General features: G+C 61.8%; 1 protein-coding gene across 5 annotated transcripts in view; it reads right to left on the bottom strand.

Moving 5' to 3' along the window:
- Positions 1 to 804: 804 nt before the first annotated feature.
- The window catches only part of TPCN2 (two pore segment channel 2), a 29,058-nt gene continuing 14,200 nt past the window's right edge, over positions 805 to 15,662 (bottom strand). For 4 of the 5 annotated variants that reach the window (XM_043924414.1, XM_043924405.1, XM_043924421.1 and 1 more), the window contains 15 exons: positions 15,040 to 15,140; positions 14,397 to 14,478; positions 14,142 to 14,228; positions 9,879 to 9,998; positions 9,733 to 9,792; positions 8,872 to 9,000; positions 8,061 to 8,110; positions 6,771 to 6,870; positions 5,038 to 5,109; positions 3,832 to 3,905; positions 3,258 to 3,339; positions 3,089 to 3,171; positions 2,675 to 2,756; positions 2,243 to 2,337; positions 805 to 1,576 (listed from right to left, as the gene is read on the bottom strand). In XM_043924414.1, the coding sequence (XP_043780349.1) occupies positions 1,498 to 1,576; positions 2,243 to 2,337; positions 2,675 to 2,756; positions 3,089 to 3,171; positions 3,258 to 3,339; positions 3,832 to 3,905; positions 5,038 to 5,109; positions 6,771 to 6,870; positions 8,061 to 8,110; positions 8,872 to 9,000; positions 9,733 to 9,792; positions 9,879 to 9,998; positions 14,142 to 14,228; positions 14,397 to 14,478; positions 15,040 to 15,140 (1,296 nt within the window). In that variant the 3' untranslated portion in view covers positions 805 to 1,497. Of the gene's footprint in view, positions 1,577 to 2,242; positions 2,338 to 2,674; positions 2,757 to 3,044; positions 3,172 to 3,257; positions 3,340 to 3,831; positions 3,906 to 5,037; positions 5,110 to 6,770; positions 6,871 to 8,060; positions 8,111 to 8,871; positions 9,001 to 9,732; positions 9,793 to 9,878; positions 9,999 to 14,141; positions 14,229 to 14,396; positions 14,479 to 15,039; positions 15,141 to 15,662 lie in introns of those variants that run through there. The other variant, XR_006345064.1, reaches the window with a different exon arrangement.

Consider the following 15,662-nt stretch of genomic DNA (forward strand, 5'->3'; position numbering starts at 1 on the left):
TTTTTTTTAGCTGAACTTTCCTCTCATCCCATTTCCCAGACAAGCTGGGGAAGACTGGGATCCCTTCCTGCAGTGGAGTCAGCATCCATGCCCTGGTTTCCTCTCTGGGGCTCATGGCAGACATCACTAATAGATCCCAGCACTCCTTCCCAGAAAGATTCCAATCCTTCTCAACAGACCTTCTGGGAGCTACCACCAACCAACTACTGGAGGTGGCCCTTGAAATGAGCATCCCATTTATCAATCCGGATCTACGATGGGCCAAGTGGCAACGTGGCCGGCGCACACTGCTCACTTTCCCCTCCTCCTCCCCACAGTCCCGTCACACACCGTGAGCACACACAAAGTAGGGCCATCTCTGACTTTTATGTGTCTTTATGCAAATTAGAGGGAGGGTTCCTCTTACGGGGTAGACAGCCAATGCCAGGACACACCTTTGTAGCTGGGTACTCTTGCGCAGTGTACAACCTATACAACCATACCTGGGGTAGCAAAAGCCCGGGCAATAGTTCTCTTAAGCTTTGATTGCAGAGGCATCCACTTCAAACAGAGTATCTCAAACACACTGCCCACCTTTCTGCTCTGAGATTTGTTTTAGACATCTGTGATTTTGGTAACTGACCATTTGGGCCACTTTTTTTCTTCCTTCACTTTAAATTCCTGCTCTTAAGTTTTAAATCCACCAACCAAGAGTGAGTCCCCTGAAACCCTCAATTCCAATAAAAGCAGAACCCCAGGCCCACGGTCTCTCTCTACCTGTGACCTCACTGTATGGGCCCAGGTGCACTAGGCAATTTCCAGGTCTTGTAGGTAATAAATCTTTATTTTTTCAAAGTTTCCTGATGGCCTTTACTGAAAGGCTTCTTGCAAACACAGTAAGAACCGTGAGGACTGGTCCAGCCACAGCACTGGTTTCCGACTGGCTGAGCCCTGGCAGCCCCACGCCACAGAAGCAGTCTGGTTCCAGTAGGCAACAATGTCACGCTTCCTGAGGCCTACTGACAAGGATGACTGGCATTTTCACCCAGAAAGAAACACACTCGATCACACTCACACGAGCCATAAAATAATAAAACAACAGTCCAGATTCTTGTGTAAAACCAGGATCCCAAGCTTAATGCCCCGGAAAGCTGCCAGTCGGCCAGTGTGGGCCTTGCGGGGGCCCCTGGTCCCTGAAGGCCACCAGCAGCGAAGGCACCACGGAAAAGGCAGGGCCCGAGGCAAAGGCCGCTGCGTCTCCTTTCACACGTATCAGTGGTCCCCGCTGTATTTAGAAAAGGAAGTCCCTCGGAAGCAGCTCATAAAGGGAAGTGGCGCGAACAGCGCCCGAGGGGCTTGCGGAGTGGTCCTGTTCGGCTGCGAAGCAGGGCCTGCGCCTGTCCAGCCTCGGTCCGCACAGCGGGTCTGCCCAAGGGGAAGGCCCCTCCTCTGGGCCGCGGCCTTCTCCTCCCGAGGCCGCCTGGCCGCCGGCCGCCGCAGCCGGAAAGCGTCCGGACGTCACCTGCACAGCTGCAGGTGCGGGTGGCGGCTCAGCTTCTCCACCAGCTCCTCCTCCGTGGGCTCCTCCAGGACGGCCCTGCGGAACGGGGGAGGCGATGCATGGGGCGCCCTGGGCGCCTGCAGGGGAGCAGGTGCGCAGGGCTGACGGAGAAGCCTCGTCAGGGCTTATCAGGACCAGGAGCTACGCGGAACCACCCGCAGGGAGCTCGGGTCCACCTCTGAGGTGTTTACGGGGAGTCCCTCAGAGGCCGGGAGAAGCCCACTTTGTGCAGTTGCGACACACACAGACGTTCGGGGAGGGCGGTGCGGCCGCCTCTCTGAGCCAGCGGAGGAACAAGTTCCAGGTTACCATGGGGAGGAGGGGCCGAGGTTTCCCTTATTCCCTGCGTAAGCTCCTGGTGAGAGGAACTTAGCCTCGCGGCAGGAGCAGAGGCAGCCCGCAAAGTCCCAAGAGGAGCGCCTGCCCACTGCCGCCCTCCCTCTCGCCCCGCCCTCCCTCTCACCCCGCCCCCGACCCCCTCGCCCCGCCCTCCCCCTCGCCCCGCCTCCCGCCCCGCCCCTCCCGGCCCCGCCTCCGACCCCATGCCCCTCCCTCCCTCTCGGCCCGCCCTCCCTCTCGGCCTCGCCTCTGGCCCCCACGCCCCGCCCTCCATCTCGCCCCGCCCCCCCACCCCGCCCCCTCTCAGCCCCGCCTCCGACCCCCACGCCCCCGCTCCCTCTCCCCCCGCCCACCCCCACGCACCTGAAAGGGAGCTCCTCGGTCATCTCAGAGGTGTCCTCCAGCTCCTCCGTGAGGGACTGCAAGTGGCTGCGGCGGTCCCACTTGTGAAGGAAGTTCTGGCAGGAGGGAGGGAGGGACGGGTGGAGGGTAGGCCCAGGCCCTGCGTGGACCCCTCCCGTGCCGACCTGGCAGAGAAGCTCCCCCTGGACACGGACCGAGGCCCGACAAGACCCCCATCCCCTACAGAAGCCGTTCCCTGAAGGCCCTCCTCCAGCCCCACCCCACAGGTCAAAGGTCAGGAGCCTTCAGGACGAGCTGCCCCGAGGGAGGGCAGAGCCGCACCCCAGGGCCATGGGAACCTAGCACAGGCTCTTCGACCAAGTTCCAGGTGGACCCCACCTCAGCAAGTTAGAAACGCCAACTGAGAAGAGCCTGGGCCGGGGTGTCCGCTACCTCCAAAATCAGAGCCAGAAACAGGTTGACCCAGATGACGGACGACACCAGCCACCACAGCACAAAGTAGACCTCTGACCACCTGTGGGGGCCGGGGGCGCCCGTGAGCCCAGCGCAGCCCTCTTCTGGACCCCGCTCTCCCTGCTCCACATGGCTGCTTCCGCCCGAGCCCCAGGCTGGCCCAGCCCGGCCTTTAGGGGCAGTCAGCCGGGAAGCGCGGGGCTGGGGCTCAGACCCAGCCCAGCACCGGGGCCGTCTGAGCGCGCCGGGCTGAGCCCCTTCACCCCAGGTCACAGGCCCCCCAGAAGCCACCTGCTGCCCCACACGCCCCAGGAGGTAAGACCCCAGGAGGTAAGACCCAGACGCGCACCCCGCGCAGAGCCGCGGTCAGGGCGGCCAGGCCGGGTCACTCACGGGCCCGCGTAGCGCCGGAAGGCATCCAGGAACACCTGCCAGTTGTTCACAATCATCACGTCCCACAGAGTGACCAGGGCAGCCTGCGGGGGGCAGACGGGGCTTCCAGGATGCCGCAGGGAACAGGGGCGGCGGGTGGGGTACGAGGGGCAGGGGGCGCGGGACTCACTGCAAAGTCGTCAAAGTTGTTGGGCCAGTACTCTAGCTGTTCGAAGCTCCCGCAGGGCGCGGAATCATTGTCAGAGGCCAGGCTGCCGGGAGGGGTGGGAAGGCACAACCTGGTCAGTGTGGGGGCCATGGTGGCACACACGTCGGGTGCCCAGCCCCGCCTCAGCCCCTGCTCCACATGGACCCAGCGGGCCCTTGAGAAAGGGGGACAAAGAGGACATTCCCTCCAACTGAAGAGGTTCCAAGGGTAGCGAGGCCAGTGCTGTGGACACATGGGCAGAGGCCGGCCGGGGGAGGGCCACACAGTTTAGGCCGAGCCCTGGACACCCCTTTTGCAGCAAGCGGCATGGGCTGCAGGTCCATAAAGGGGCATGGGGTCAGGGATCACCCTCAGTGCAGATTGTAGAGAGGGCTGCTAGAGCAGGGGTGGGGAGGGGAAGAGGCAGGGAGACCAAGGAAGAAAGAGGACCCAGGAGGTCCCTCCTGGGGAGCTGACCCCACACCACCTCCGAGGCCTTACCCCAGCTCCAGCATCCCCGGAGGCACTCCCCCTACACCCCCAGAACCCAGCTCACCTGCTGTTTCTAGGAGCCACAACGACACCCCGGAACAGGCTGATGCCGATGATGGCAAAGACGTAGTAGATGACCTGGGGAGGCAGGCGGGCCGTCGGTATCGCATGCCTGTGGGGGGACCCCACACAGCCAAGCAGGGCCTGCTAGGGGCCGCGTGCCAGCAGGGGTTCCTCCCAGGGGACACAGGGACTCTGCTCCCAAGCACCCCTCCTGGCCACCAATGTGTCCCAGGGGGAAGCCCTGGGGACACACGGGGGCCCGGGGGGAGAACTGGGGCTGTGAGCCCTCCTCCAGGGCAGGTGCGGCAGGAGGTGGGCCCCACAGAAAGCTGGGCAGCAGGGGCTGCAGAAGGTCCCAGGAAGAGGGCTGGGAGCGGCCACGTCCATCTGGGAGAAGCCCACCGCCCTCCCCACATTCATCAGCAGGCATCCAAGGTGCACCCCTGGGCAGCTGTGTGCCACAGTCAGAGAAGGGGCTGCCGGCTGCCCCTGACCCATTGCTAATGTGCCTGGGGCGGGCAGAGGATGAGGCGCACCCCCAGACTAACCCAGCCCCTCTCCGGGCCTGCTTCCTCCACGAGGCAGATTGGGGCCTGTGGGCAGTGCATGAAGCAGGTCCCCTGAGCATCCCATGACAGCCCCAGGCCCCATGGAGCCCCCTGGCATCCACAACAGCAGGGCTTCATCACCCTCTCTCTTTCCTGCGAGGCCTCGTGCCTGGAGCAGCACCCGGGACCCCTGCTCAAGGCCCAGCTCCGGCGGGGCCACGTGGCGGGGGCAGGCGGCCTGGCCCAGGGTAGGGGACATCGAGACTCAGCAAAAGTGGCTGTGAGTTCCCCAAATCCTCAAGCAAGGATGGCTGACCACTCTGGGGCCTCTGTGGCCCTCGGGGGCCCCTGGTACCTCTAACGTTTTTCATCTTCTCAGTGTGGCCCAGAGCCCAGGACACACGAGGGATTCGGAAGTGACCAAGAGGCTCTCTGGCCCAGGAAGGCGGTGTGGTCAGGCCGTGCCTCCCACCAGACCACCCCAGCTCCTCTCTCCAGTGTCCCGCCCCGCCCTTGGCTTCCGGGGCCTCAGTCACCCACTGCCACCCGAATGCAGAGACCCTCCTTCTGAAGGCCGCCACTTCACACGGAGCTCCGGCTGCCCGCCCGGTGGCCCAGCCTCACTCCCCCGAGAGGCCAGCGCGGACAGCCAGACTCACCACCAGGATCCCGCCGAAGGCCCGCATGTTCTTGATCAGGTCCAGGATGGTGCTGGCCACCAGGGACATCAGCTGAGACGGCAAGAGAGCGGGTGACCCACCTCACCTGTACATGCATCTGCACACACACCCACACATCACCTGCACACATGCACACCCACACATTACCTGTACACACACCTGCACACACACATCACCTGCACACACACACATCACCTGTACACACACCTGCACACACACATCACCTGCACACATGCACATCCACCTCCCCTGTACACACACCTGCACATGCACCCACACACACCTCCCCTGTACACACATGCACACCCGCCTCACCCATACCTACACCCATACCGACCCTCACTCTCTCACAACTACACACACCCGCCCACCCCCCCACACACACACCGACATGTGCAGACACCTCCACGACTGCTGGTGAAGCCATGATGTGCAGGGCCTCGGCCCACACCGCCCACCAGCCCACAAAAGCGGGTCTGGAGGCTCTGGAGAAAGGCCAACCTGGAGACGGCCAGTCAGCCCTGGGTGACGGGGTTTGCGGTATGGGGCCGCAGAGACCCAGCCGGGGACCATGGTACATGTGAATCTAAGCCCCAGAGACCAGCTTTCCAAGCAGCCAGTTTCCCCACTTGGTAAGTCAGGAGAAATAGCACTGGACGCTAGCAGGCGGGAACTCCGCTATACGTGTGGGCACATGTGATTATATGCACATGTGTACATGCATGTGAATAGATGATCATGTATGTGTGTATGAGCACACACACGTCTATATATACACTTGTGCTTGTATTGTGCCCAACTGTATGATTATGTGTATGTGTGTGGCTACATACATGTGTGTATAATTGTGCAGTTACACGCAAATGCATCTGTTGGTGTGTGCATGCGTATGTGTGTGTATGTGAGACAATGTGTGTGATTATACGGGGGTATGATTATACATACACGTGTATGATTTTCTGTGTGCTCTGGGTGTGTGTGATCACATGCCGGTGTGCACTGCATGTGTAGGGTCACACAGGTGTGTGTACGTATGGAGGGCTCAGGGCCACAGTCCTCTGCACCCAGGACCCCATTCAGATGGGAAGTAGCGCTGGGTGACGATGGGTCCCCCCCGGCAAGGCGAGGTGCACAACTCGGCAGGACACACACAGGGGAAGGACCTGGACACTCAGAAAGGGGGCACGTAGGTGTCCTCGGGTTCTTTTCTCCTGAGAAGTGCTCAGGAAAGCAGACAGGAGAGACACCCCCACACCGTGCAGGGCAGGGGCTGGGCTTGCACACCCAGACCACCCCCCAACCCAAAATTGGGACTACTCCTGGTGGGAACATTATGAGAAACCAGGGCTCAGAGACGGTGGTCACAGGCCACTCCACTCCTGCACTGGGGGTCCTCGGAGGGGGCACCAGTAGCCGCCGGCAGCCCGTGCCAAGGCCATTCAGAAACTCAGGATGCCTGGGGGCACACTGGCTCCCCACAAAGGCCAGGGACCCCAAGGAGCACGAGACCTCCCCCAGGTCCCACCCATAGCCCGTTGCCATCTGGGCTGGATGCCCTTATGCTCCCAACCGCCTCCAGCATCGCCCAGCCAAGATGCAAGGCTGGGGCGCATGCAGAGGGACCCCAGGTATTGGTGGCACGGTGCTCAGCCGGTCCCTGGCCCTCAGGCGCGCCCGCACCCGGAGGGAGGCCCGGCAGGCGCGGGCGGTACCTTCATGCTGGGGATGATGCGCAGGAAGCGGAAGACGATGAGCACGTTCACCAGCCGCGTCATGTCCCACAGCGACAGCAGGCCCAGCATCGCCGGCTTCCTGCAGAGACACGCAGACACGGGTTGGCCGGCGAGGAGACGCCAAGAGACGCGTGGTCCAGAGACAGAGACGCAGAGAGAGCCACCAGGGGTGCCCGGAAGTCGCCCCACAGGCGCCGCCGACCGGAAGAGCTCCGTGGAGACGGGAGGGCAGAGCCTGAGCCGCCCACGCCCACGACCCAGGCGCTCATAGCAACACCTCCCAGGGCACAGCCCCCGCGTGGTGCAGGGCTACATGACCCCATCTCCCACGGGAGAATCCTGGGGCTTCAGACGCCCAGCTCCAGTCCCAGCAGAGCTGGCAGAGACGTCCTTGCCCCTGGCTGTGACCCTGTCCCCCACGTGTCCCTCATAGGGCTTACTGTGCTCTCGTTTCTATTTAAATGTAACCCATTCTCACCCAGGACGCACCCCTCACCACCTCCCACCAGAAGCGCCCTGTGGGTTTTCAACACGCGTGAAAAACACGGAGAGCGGGCCCCACAGCTGCCAGGCGGGCCCCGAGGCTCCACTGCCCCCGCCTCCGTCCTCCTCAACACAGACCCCTCCCGATACCCCAGGGGGCAGGACTCATCCAGCCCATCCTCGTCAGACAACTCCCAAACCGCTCCACGAAGACGAAGGCAGCCCAGCCGACGGACCGAGGCCAGGGCCCCCTGAGGGAGCGAGGTCAGCACGTGAGTTCACCAGGGCTGCTGTGCTTTGGGCAGCAAGACCCCCAAGGCTGCCACACGCCACACCGCAAGGCGCCCTGGGACCCCTGGCCAAATGTCCATACCTCCACGTGGCCAGAACTGGGGGCAGCGTGAGTTCAGTGAGCCCTGAGCCACCCTGACGTCTATGCGGAGGTGAACTGGCGCCCAGGCTGGGAAGTGATGGCAGGGGCCTCCCTGCTTCCAGCCCCTGGCACACCTGGGCCTCAGATCCCATCGCAGGGGCACCTCCAGAGCCTCCCACCCCAGCTCTGGGAACACGATCGTCCTGAAGGCGGCCACAAGGCCTTTAAGGCAGAGTCCCCAAGAGCAGAGAAGGCGCCTGACCCCACAGGCCTCGGCGGGGCAGGAGCTATGGCCACTCGCCTGAGAGTCTGGCCTTCAGCCCTAGAGCAGCCCGCACCAGCGGCTGGAGGCCGGACACACACCCTTCCCCAGGGTGCTAGCCAGGCCTTCCCGGGTTCTCCGTGACACATACCAGCCCCGGTGTGGGAAGCCGTACACAGCCAGAGTGGAGATCTCCAAAACCTTTAATCACAAAAGAGAAGAAGGCTCGCTACGGCAGGCCCACTGGTGGCTCTTAACACGCGGGCCCCAAGGGGATCTGGGGAGAAACCACAGCTGGTCCTGCCCCCTCAGCTGGTGCCACGTGGGGACGTCCCGCTGCTGAGAAGGATGCCCTGGCCTCGGGAGTGGGGCTGCACGTGCGGAGGGCAGGGCTGGGACAGGGCCTCGGAGTTCCGGGCTCGGGAGAAACTGTGGTCGAGGATGGACCGGAAGGCCCTCCTCTCAGCTGCCTCCCTGCTGCTGCTGGCGGCCCACGGCTCTGATCCGTCAAACCCGAGTACATATCACACTAATATCACTATTGTGACGTGCACACCAGGAGTGACCCCTCACTCCCCCAGGATCTGGGGAAACACTTCCCAAGACCCCCAGTGCCTAAGACCCTGCCCGTCCCTCACGCACGCCAAGGCCCCACTGTCCTTGGTGGGGCTGGGCTGGCTGGCTGGGTCTGCAGGTTCCTTGCAGGCGTCCCTGGGGTGTCAGGAGAGGCAGTCTGCCCTCACCCTGCCCCAGCCCCGACGACCCACAGAGGCAGCGGAAACCAGCCTCCTGTAGCCCCCCACCAGGCAGCTGAGCCTGGGGGAGCCAGCCCCTTTGTCACCGGAGGCGGGAGCCCCAGGCCCTGCGGCCCCCTGGGGTCCAGGGGCAGCGGAGAGACCCTGTGCACAGGTGAAGTGCACACCGCCCACCCGAGGCTGTGCCTCAGCTGTCTCAGACTTTACCAGCAGGACGATGGTGAGGAGCCCGTCGAACACATTGCTGGGGTAGGACAGGTAGCCCCGCGGGCCCAGAGAAAACACCTTGAGCACCATCTCCAGCAAGTAGTACAGGATGAAGATGCAGTTGAGAATCTGAAAGGGAGGAGCATGCCCAGCGTTCAGTCCCCGTGCCACCCGTGGGTGCCGCCCGGCTCCCCAACGTCCCTTGCCCACAACGGGACCAACGAGATCCATGCACCTCTGTCCACAGGGCCCCGTGGGTCCCGCCCGGCTCCCCGACCTCCCCCAACATCCCCCGCCCACAACGGGACCAACGAGATCCATGCGCCTCTGTCCACAGGGCCCCACAGGTCCCGCCCGGCTCCCCAACGTCCCCTGCCCACAGTGGGGCCAACGAGATCCATGCGCCTCTGTCCACTGGGCCCCGTGGGTCCCGCCCTGCTGCACATGGTGAAACCCATGGCGCACAGACACCCCCTCCCACGCTGGGGCCACGTCACCCTCCCCTCCCACTTCTCTGCTGCTCCTCACACCCCTCTGGGCAGCTCTTCCCGAGCCCCCTACCCCCAGACGCGGGCATTTCAGCACCCCCTTCTTGGTCCACATCCTCTCCTCGGGGGACCTGTACCCCAGGCACAGCTTCAACCACAACTGGCACCCCTGTACCCCCCAATCCCGGCTCCCCCGGCCATCGGACAGGCCCTCGACCCCCAGGCCCTACATCTCCCTACTCCACAGACTCCGCTGTGAAGCACCAGGATGGCCCTGCCTCCCAGGGACCCAGGCCCGAGGTGGGGAGGCTGTGCCCTCTGCCCCCTCACGCCCCATCACCCTGGATGACAGCCCCGCGGCTGCAGAGCTCACCCCCAGCACGAAGTCGTCGCGGTCCTTGGGCAGCACGTGTGCGTCCAACACCAGGAACACCTGCGGAGCCAGAGCGGTCAGCGGCTCGGCCCGGGGGCCGGTGAGAGAGCCGGCGGGCAGCGACGCCAGGGCAAACCCGCACTCACGCAGATGGTCACGAGGTTTCCGAGGGCCATGAGGTTGCCCAGGTAGTCAAAGTAGTGGTGGCCGAAGATGAACTGGGTGTTCCGCAGAAACGGAGACTGGTACTCAGGCCGCGGCGGGTGCTGGCGGGACACGCACACTCAGAAACACGATGGAGCCGGCCTCGGCCACGGGGGACCGAGACGCCCAACCCCTTTCTCCTGGGACTCAGTCTTCCCACCTCGCCTCCCAACCCAGACTCTCCAGCCTCAGGAAAACTTCTCAAACATGGTGTCAGTTTTATGCATGAAGATGATCATCACAGTTGTCTAACACCGAGAGACGTGGAAACAACCCAGAAGGGCACTGATGCTGCAAGCAGCCCGAGACGGACAAGCACGCAGTCGTCTTAAATGCATGCCAAGTGTCATGTGAAAATATACGTATAAATTACTTGCTAATAACTATGAAAACTTAGCACAGAACGGGGGTAACTCACACACCGTCACCAGACTGCAGTGGAGCCTGATCAGAGGAGGGCAGCTGGGCAACAAATATGCCGTGAAGATGCCCGTGAGACCCTGCACTCCCATGTCAACCTGCTCCCCTCGGCAGAAATCCATGCCACCCTGCTCCCCCCAGGGACCCACACCAGCCCGCTCCCCCCCAGGGACCCACACCAACCCGCTCCCTCCCAGGGACCCACACCAACCCGCTCCCCCCCAGGGACCCACACCAGCCCGCTCCCCCCCCCAGGGACCCACACCAACCTGCTCCCCCCAGGGACCCACACCAGCCCACTCCCCTCCCAGGGACCCACACCAACCTGCTCCCTCCAGGGACCCACACCAGCCTGCTCCCCCCAGGGACCCACACCAGCCCGCTCCCCCCCCAGGGACCCACACCAGCCCGCTCCCCCCAGGGACCCACACCAGCCCGCTCCCCCCAGGGACCCACACCACCCCGCTCCCCCCCCAGGGACCCACACCAACCTGCTCCCTCCAGGGACCCACACCAGCCCGCTCCCCCCAGGGACCCACACCAGCCCGCTCCCCCCAGAGAGGCCCCCGCCTGTGCACCAGGACAGAGGCGCAGAGCAGTCATTGCAGCGCGAGACGGGCCATCCCACGTGGGGGCCACTCACTGCCCATGGCCACTTGATTCAAATTTAAATCTGATCAAACTGAACACTTGGCTCCTCTGTCACAATAACCATACCTCAAGTGGGGGAAGGACACCTGTGGAGCTCTGACCCAGCCCCACACTCAGACGCAAGGTTCCCCGGTGACCTGAAGCCACAGCTTAACCCCATAAGAACATCCTCCACGTGGGTACTGGTGCCCAGAGGCCGCCAGCCAGCCCCGGTGTCCAATTTCCTCTGCACTCCACATGCTCTGCTCATGGCCAGCGCCGGCTACACCCTAAATGGTGGTATCCTGCTTGCCTAGTGACCACAGACCAGCTCCAGCCCAGGTAAACCAGCAAACATCTCTGTCCCCCTGGGGTCTGTACCACAACTTCTCCAAAGGCGTCCGGACCCTGGCCTTGGGGAAGGGGTCCCCTCCCAGGTCTGTTCTTCCCCAGGCATCTTCCTCCACCCTCGGGGACCACAGAGCTTCCCCATATGTTACAGTGACTCTTTTATCACAGTTAATACTTTTCGATGTTAAACTTCTACTGTCTCCTGCCTGAACCCAGACTGATATATTGGCCAAAAGAGATGTCAGCATTATCCGTTAGGTTAAATTATTACAAGAGGAATGAATTCGTATATCACATCATTATTAAAAAACAACAAGCCTTGAAATGATTTCCGTGAAATGATTTCCTGGAAGATGGACAGTTGGGTGGGTTTTTCTATTTTTCTCTACTATCTATAATGAATGCCCACTATGTTTTTAACCTCGAAAGCATCTTACTAAAAGAAAAACAGGGACTTCCCTGATGGTCCAGTTGTTAGGACTCCGGGTTTCCACTGTAGGGGTCACAGGTTCAATCCCCGGTCAGGGAACTAAGATCCCACATGCTGTGTGACGCAGCCAAAAAAAAGTAAAAGAGAAACAGGCTTTCAGAAGCTGGCATGGTACCTTCTCTGCAGCCAATAAGCACGAACTGACCCGCACTGGACCAAGGCCTGGTTGATGGACAGAAGGTGACCATACATAGGAGGTCTCTCATGAAGGCTCATGATTTCCTGCTATCAGCCACCTAGAGAACACCTCTCTTCAGCGGTGATTCTAAAACCACAGCCTGTCAGGGGACCTGGGACAAGCCTTCATATGCTAACAATCCTTGAAGCACCTGCCTGCCGGCTTGCAGTCAGCACTGAGGGGGGAAGGAGGATATCATAAAACCAAGACAAGGACATCACAGCCCCCCAAGCTTCTAGGACCCAAACTCCCACCTCAAATCATAGTTCTGGACTTTAGATCTAGAGCATACGGAAAGAGAGAGCATCTCATGAACCACAGTAGGAAAGGTGTGGCCAGAGGGGCGTGGGCAGAGGAGGGTGTGGTCTGAGAGGGGTGAGGCCAGAGGAGGGGCGTGGCCAGCAGAGGGTGTGGTCGGTGGAGGGGCGTGGCCAGAGGAAGGTGTGGTCAGAGGAGGGGCGTGGCCTGCGTGTGCCACCAACACAACCACAGCACCTCCTTTTGATATCAGATCCTGACTCAAGACAAAGGGAGAGTGGTCCTGGACGACCTGGACCTAGCAGCATCCTACAGGCCAGCTGGCAAGTGCCCAGGGAGGGTCTGGATGGCCCAGCGAACCCTGAGAAAGGAGCCCGCCCACCTTCCCAACATTTTCTCACCCAGGTCAGGCTGCACCCAGAAAAGGGCTGGATCACAGCAAATCAAAACAACTGCCAAGAGCTGCCTCCTGGCCTGGCAAACTTCCTGCCCCAAGACCATCATCTAGAAAGTTATTTCCGGGTTTACTATCCTTTGAAAACCATCGTCACAGTTTCTATAAAACCTGCACCTGATGGCACATACTTACTATTTCCTTCGAGGCACCTGGACACAGATGGTGTAATGTATGTTAACATACCAAGTGTCCACCTGTCTGTCCCTATAACCATCTCCCGTACCCCATGGGTCCTGCAATGAGGATGCTGCTGACAACCCAGGAGCCCAGGATACAGCACCCACAGCTCCAGGCCAAACAGGACTTGCCTCCGGGGGACCTGGAAAGGCCTCATGTTCTCAGGGAAAACTGTCTCTGACTGGGGCCTGAGGCCATGGAGGTTGACCACAGACCTGGAGAAGACACCTGTGGGCTAAGGTGCATCCCCGCAAATTTCTATTTTGAGACCCTAATCCCCAGGACCTCAGATGTGACTGTATTTGGAAACTGGGTCTTTCAAGAGGCAAGTAAGTTAAAATGAGGTCCCTGGGGTGGGTCCTAATCCCACAGGAACTGCTGCCCTTATATGAAGGGGAGATCAGGAGACAGACACACAACAGAGGGAAAACCACATGAAGACACAGGGAGAATACGGCCATCCACACACCGAGGAGAGGAACCAGCCCTGCCCATGCCTGGATCTCAGATTCCAGCCTCCAGAACTGGAGACAGTAAGCCCTGGTATTTAAGCACCTCCAGACTTCGCACACACACGCACAGGCTGTGATACTTGTTACAGCAGCTGAGCTGACTGACTCAGCGGTGACACTGAGCTGCGAGGGATCTGATCAACAGGAGACGACGGACTCCACCTCTTCAATCCCCACTCGAGCCCAGCTCAGCCCTGTCAAGGCCAGGTGGCTGGAGAGGCAGCCCCCTCCGCTGCCCCACAGTCTGCCTGGGAATAGCTCGGCTGTCTCCCCGCACCTCCTCCCGCGCTGCCTCCCAGACACCTGCCACATAAAATGCAGGCGGGCCAGGGTCCTGTGGACACAGTGTTAAGCTGGATGCTGAAGCCCACCTGCTAACTTTAAAAATCAGTGTCAAGGCCAACAGACAAAGGTTTTGGACAAACTCAGGAACCTCCCGGGTTAGGACATGTGAGAAGAGGAGAAAAGTCTATCATGAAGAATGGAGAAAACTGGGAAGTTCCTCTGGGTCAGGACTACAGTCCCTGTGGTCTGGGAATTTCATGAGGTCACAAAATCTCCCCAGTTTCCAAGAGCCACACCAGCTCTGCTCCCACGAACACCCTAGGGGCCAGAATCCCTGGGAAGGTGAGTCCCAGCGCCAGTCACTAAAAGTGAACCAGGTGATCAATGCCAAGAGACACCAAGGACTTCCCCGCTAACCACAGGTGCCCCTGGCCCGGCCACAGTTACCTCTTTAATCACCCTCTTATCAAACTCGTCGAAGAGTTTCTGAAACTCGTCAGTTGACAGCAGGCCACCACTGCGGGAACGCAGCTTCTGCAAACAGGAAGGCAGAGGTGTGCCGGGCAGCCAGGCCGAGGGCAGGGAGGGGGCCGCCCCCAGGCCCGTCAGGACCAGGCCAGCCGGGCTGATCTGAAACGACACCCACGTCACCTGGGGAGCCCAGAGGCACAGGCAGGGTGGGGGGGGAGGGGGGACCAGTACCTCCGTGATGGCCTGTCTATGGTCACTGTCCAGCTGGACCTTCTGGAGCACTTGCAGGAAATCCTCGGGCTTCACCCCAAGTCTGTGGGGAAGATGCCCTCAGTGAGCCCAGCCAACTCAGCACCCTAAGGCGCCCTGACTGCTGGCCCAGGCAACCCGGGCAGTGACAGGTTCCCCAGGAAGGAGCGCTTGATGGCCTTCCTGTCTCCAAAATCCCAAGACCCCATGATCCTGCCTTAGAGAGGAGCAGCTGAGGATGCTAGAGCGTGCGACCCACAGGCCTGGGGCCAGTGAGCGGTGGGGACCGGAGCTGCTCTGTGACACTGCCTCCAAGCGGTCACAGAGTGGGGCGCAGAGTGGACGTGGAGAGTGGCCTTTCTCATCCTGGACCCCAAGTCCCAGCTCGGGTGTGCGAAGGGCGCCTGGGGACAGGCCGGAGTGCGTGGCCCCCGCCAAACCAGGATCTCCAGTGGGTCACCAGGACATGAGTTAACTCGGACACCAGGACCGTGGAACCCGCCCAGGGACGCTCGACTCCAAAGGAGCCTTGCGACCCACTGCCAGCAGGGAGCTGGGGAAACACCCCCCATGAACACCCCTCCCAGAGCAGCCTCGGGGGAGGGGCGGGAGCCCCCGCTCTCACCGCTCGGGGTGGGCTTCTCCCTCTGCTGTCACGGACGAGAGGACCTTGTAGGCAGCCCGGGTCCCCAGCCGTCTCCGCAACAGTGAGGTCTGGAGAGACATCTGAAAAGGGGATGGGGCTGAGGGGCTTGGCCCAGCGCTGTCCCTGGCCACCCTGCCCCTCGCCCCAGACAGCCCCGGCTCACTCGCAGCCCAGGGAGCAGCCCCTCGCCCTGTGGGCAGCGGGGGGCAGTCACATACGACAAGGGCCAGGCCCTGCCGGCAGCCGCCGCTGTGAAAGTCACTAAGGTACGCATCCCTTCTCGGTGGGCTTGGGGTCCCTGGCCCACCTACGTGGGGGTGGGGGGTGTGGTCACTGCCCCGGGAGCTTCAGTCTTCTTGCAGTTTCCCCCAGAGGAGACGGGGCAGGGAAGGGGCCAGGGATGGCTGTGGGGCCAGCACCCGCTGGGGGGCAGAGAGGGGAGATGGGCCCAGTCCCCCTCACCCGCAGAAGGGGGGCGGGGGCAGTGCTGAGGCCACCACAGACCCCGCCCTCCCACCCAGCCCCAGGGCCACCCCGCCGGCCAGCTCCCTGCCAGGCCTCCAGGGGCAGCTCCAGGCACAGCCGGGCAGGGGGGCAGCTCA

The sequence above is a fragment of the Cervus elaphus genome, chromosome 2 (assembly GCF_910594005.1).
Source record: "Cervus elaphus chromosome 2, mCerEla1.1, whole genome shotgun sequence".
Lineage (NCBI taxonomy): Eukaryota > Metazoa > Chordata > Mammalia > Artiodactyla > Cervidae > Cervus > Cervus elaphus.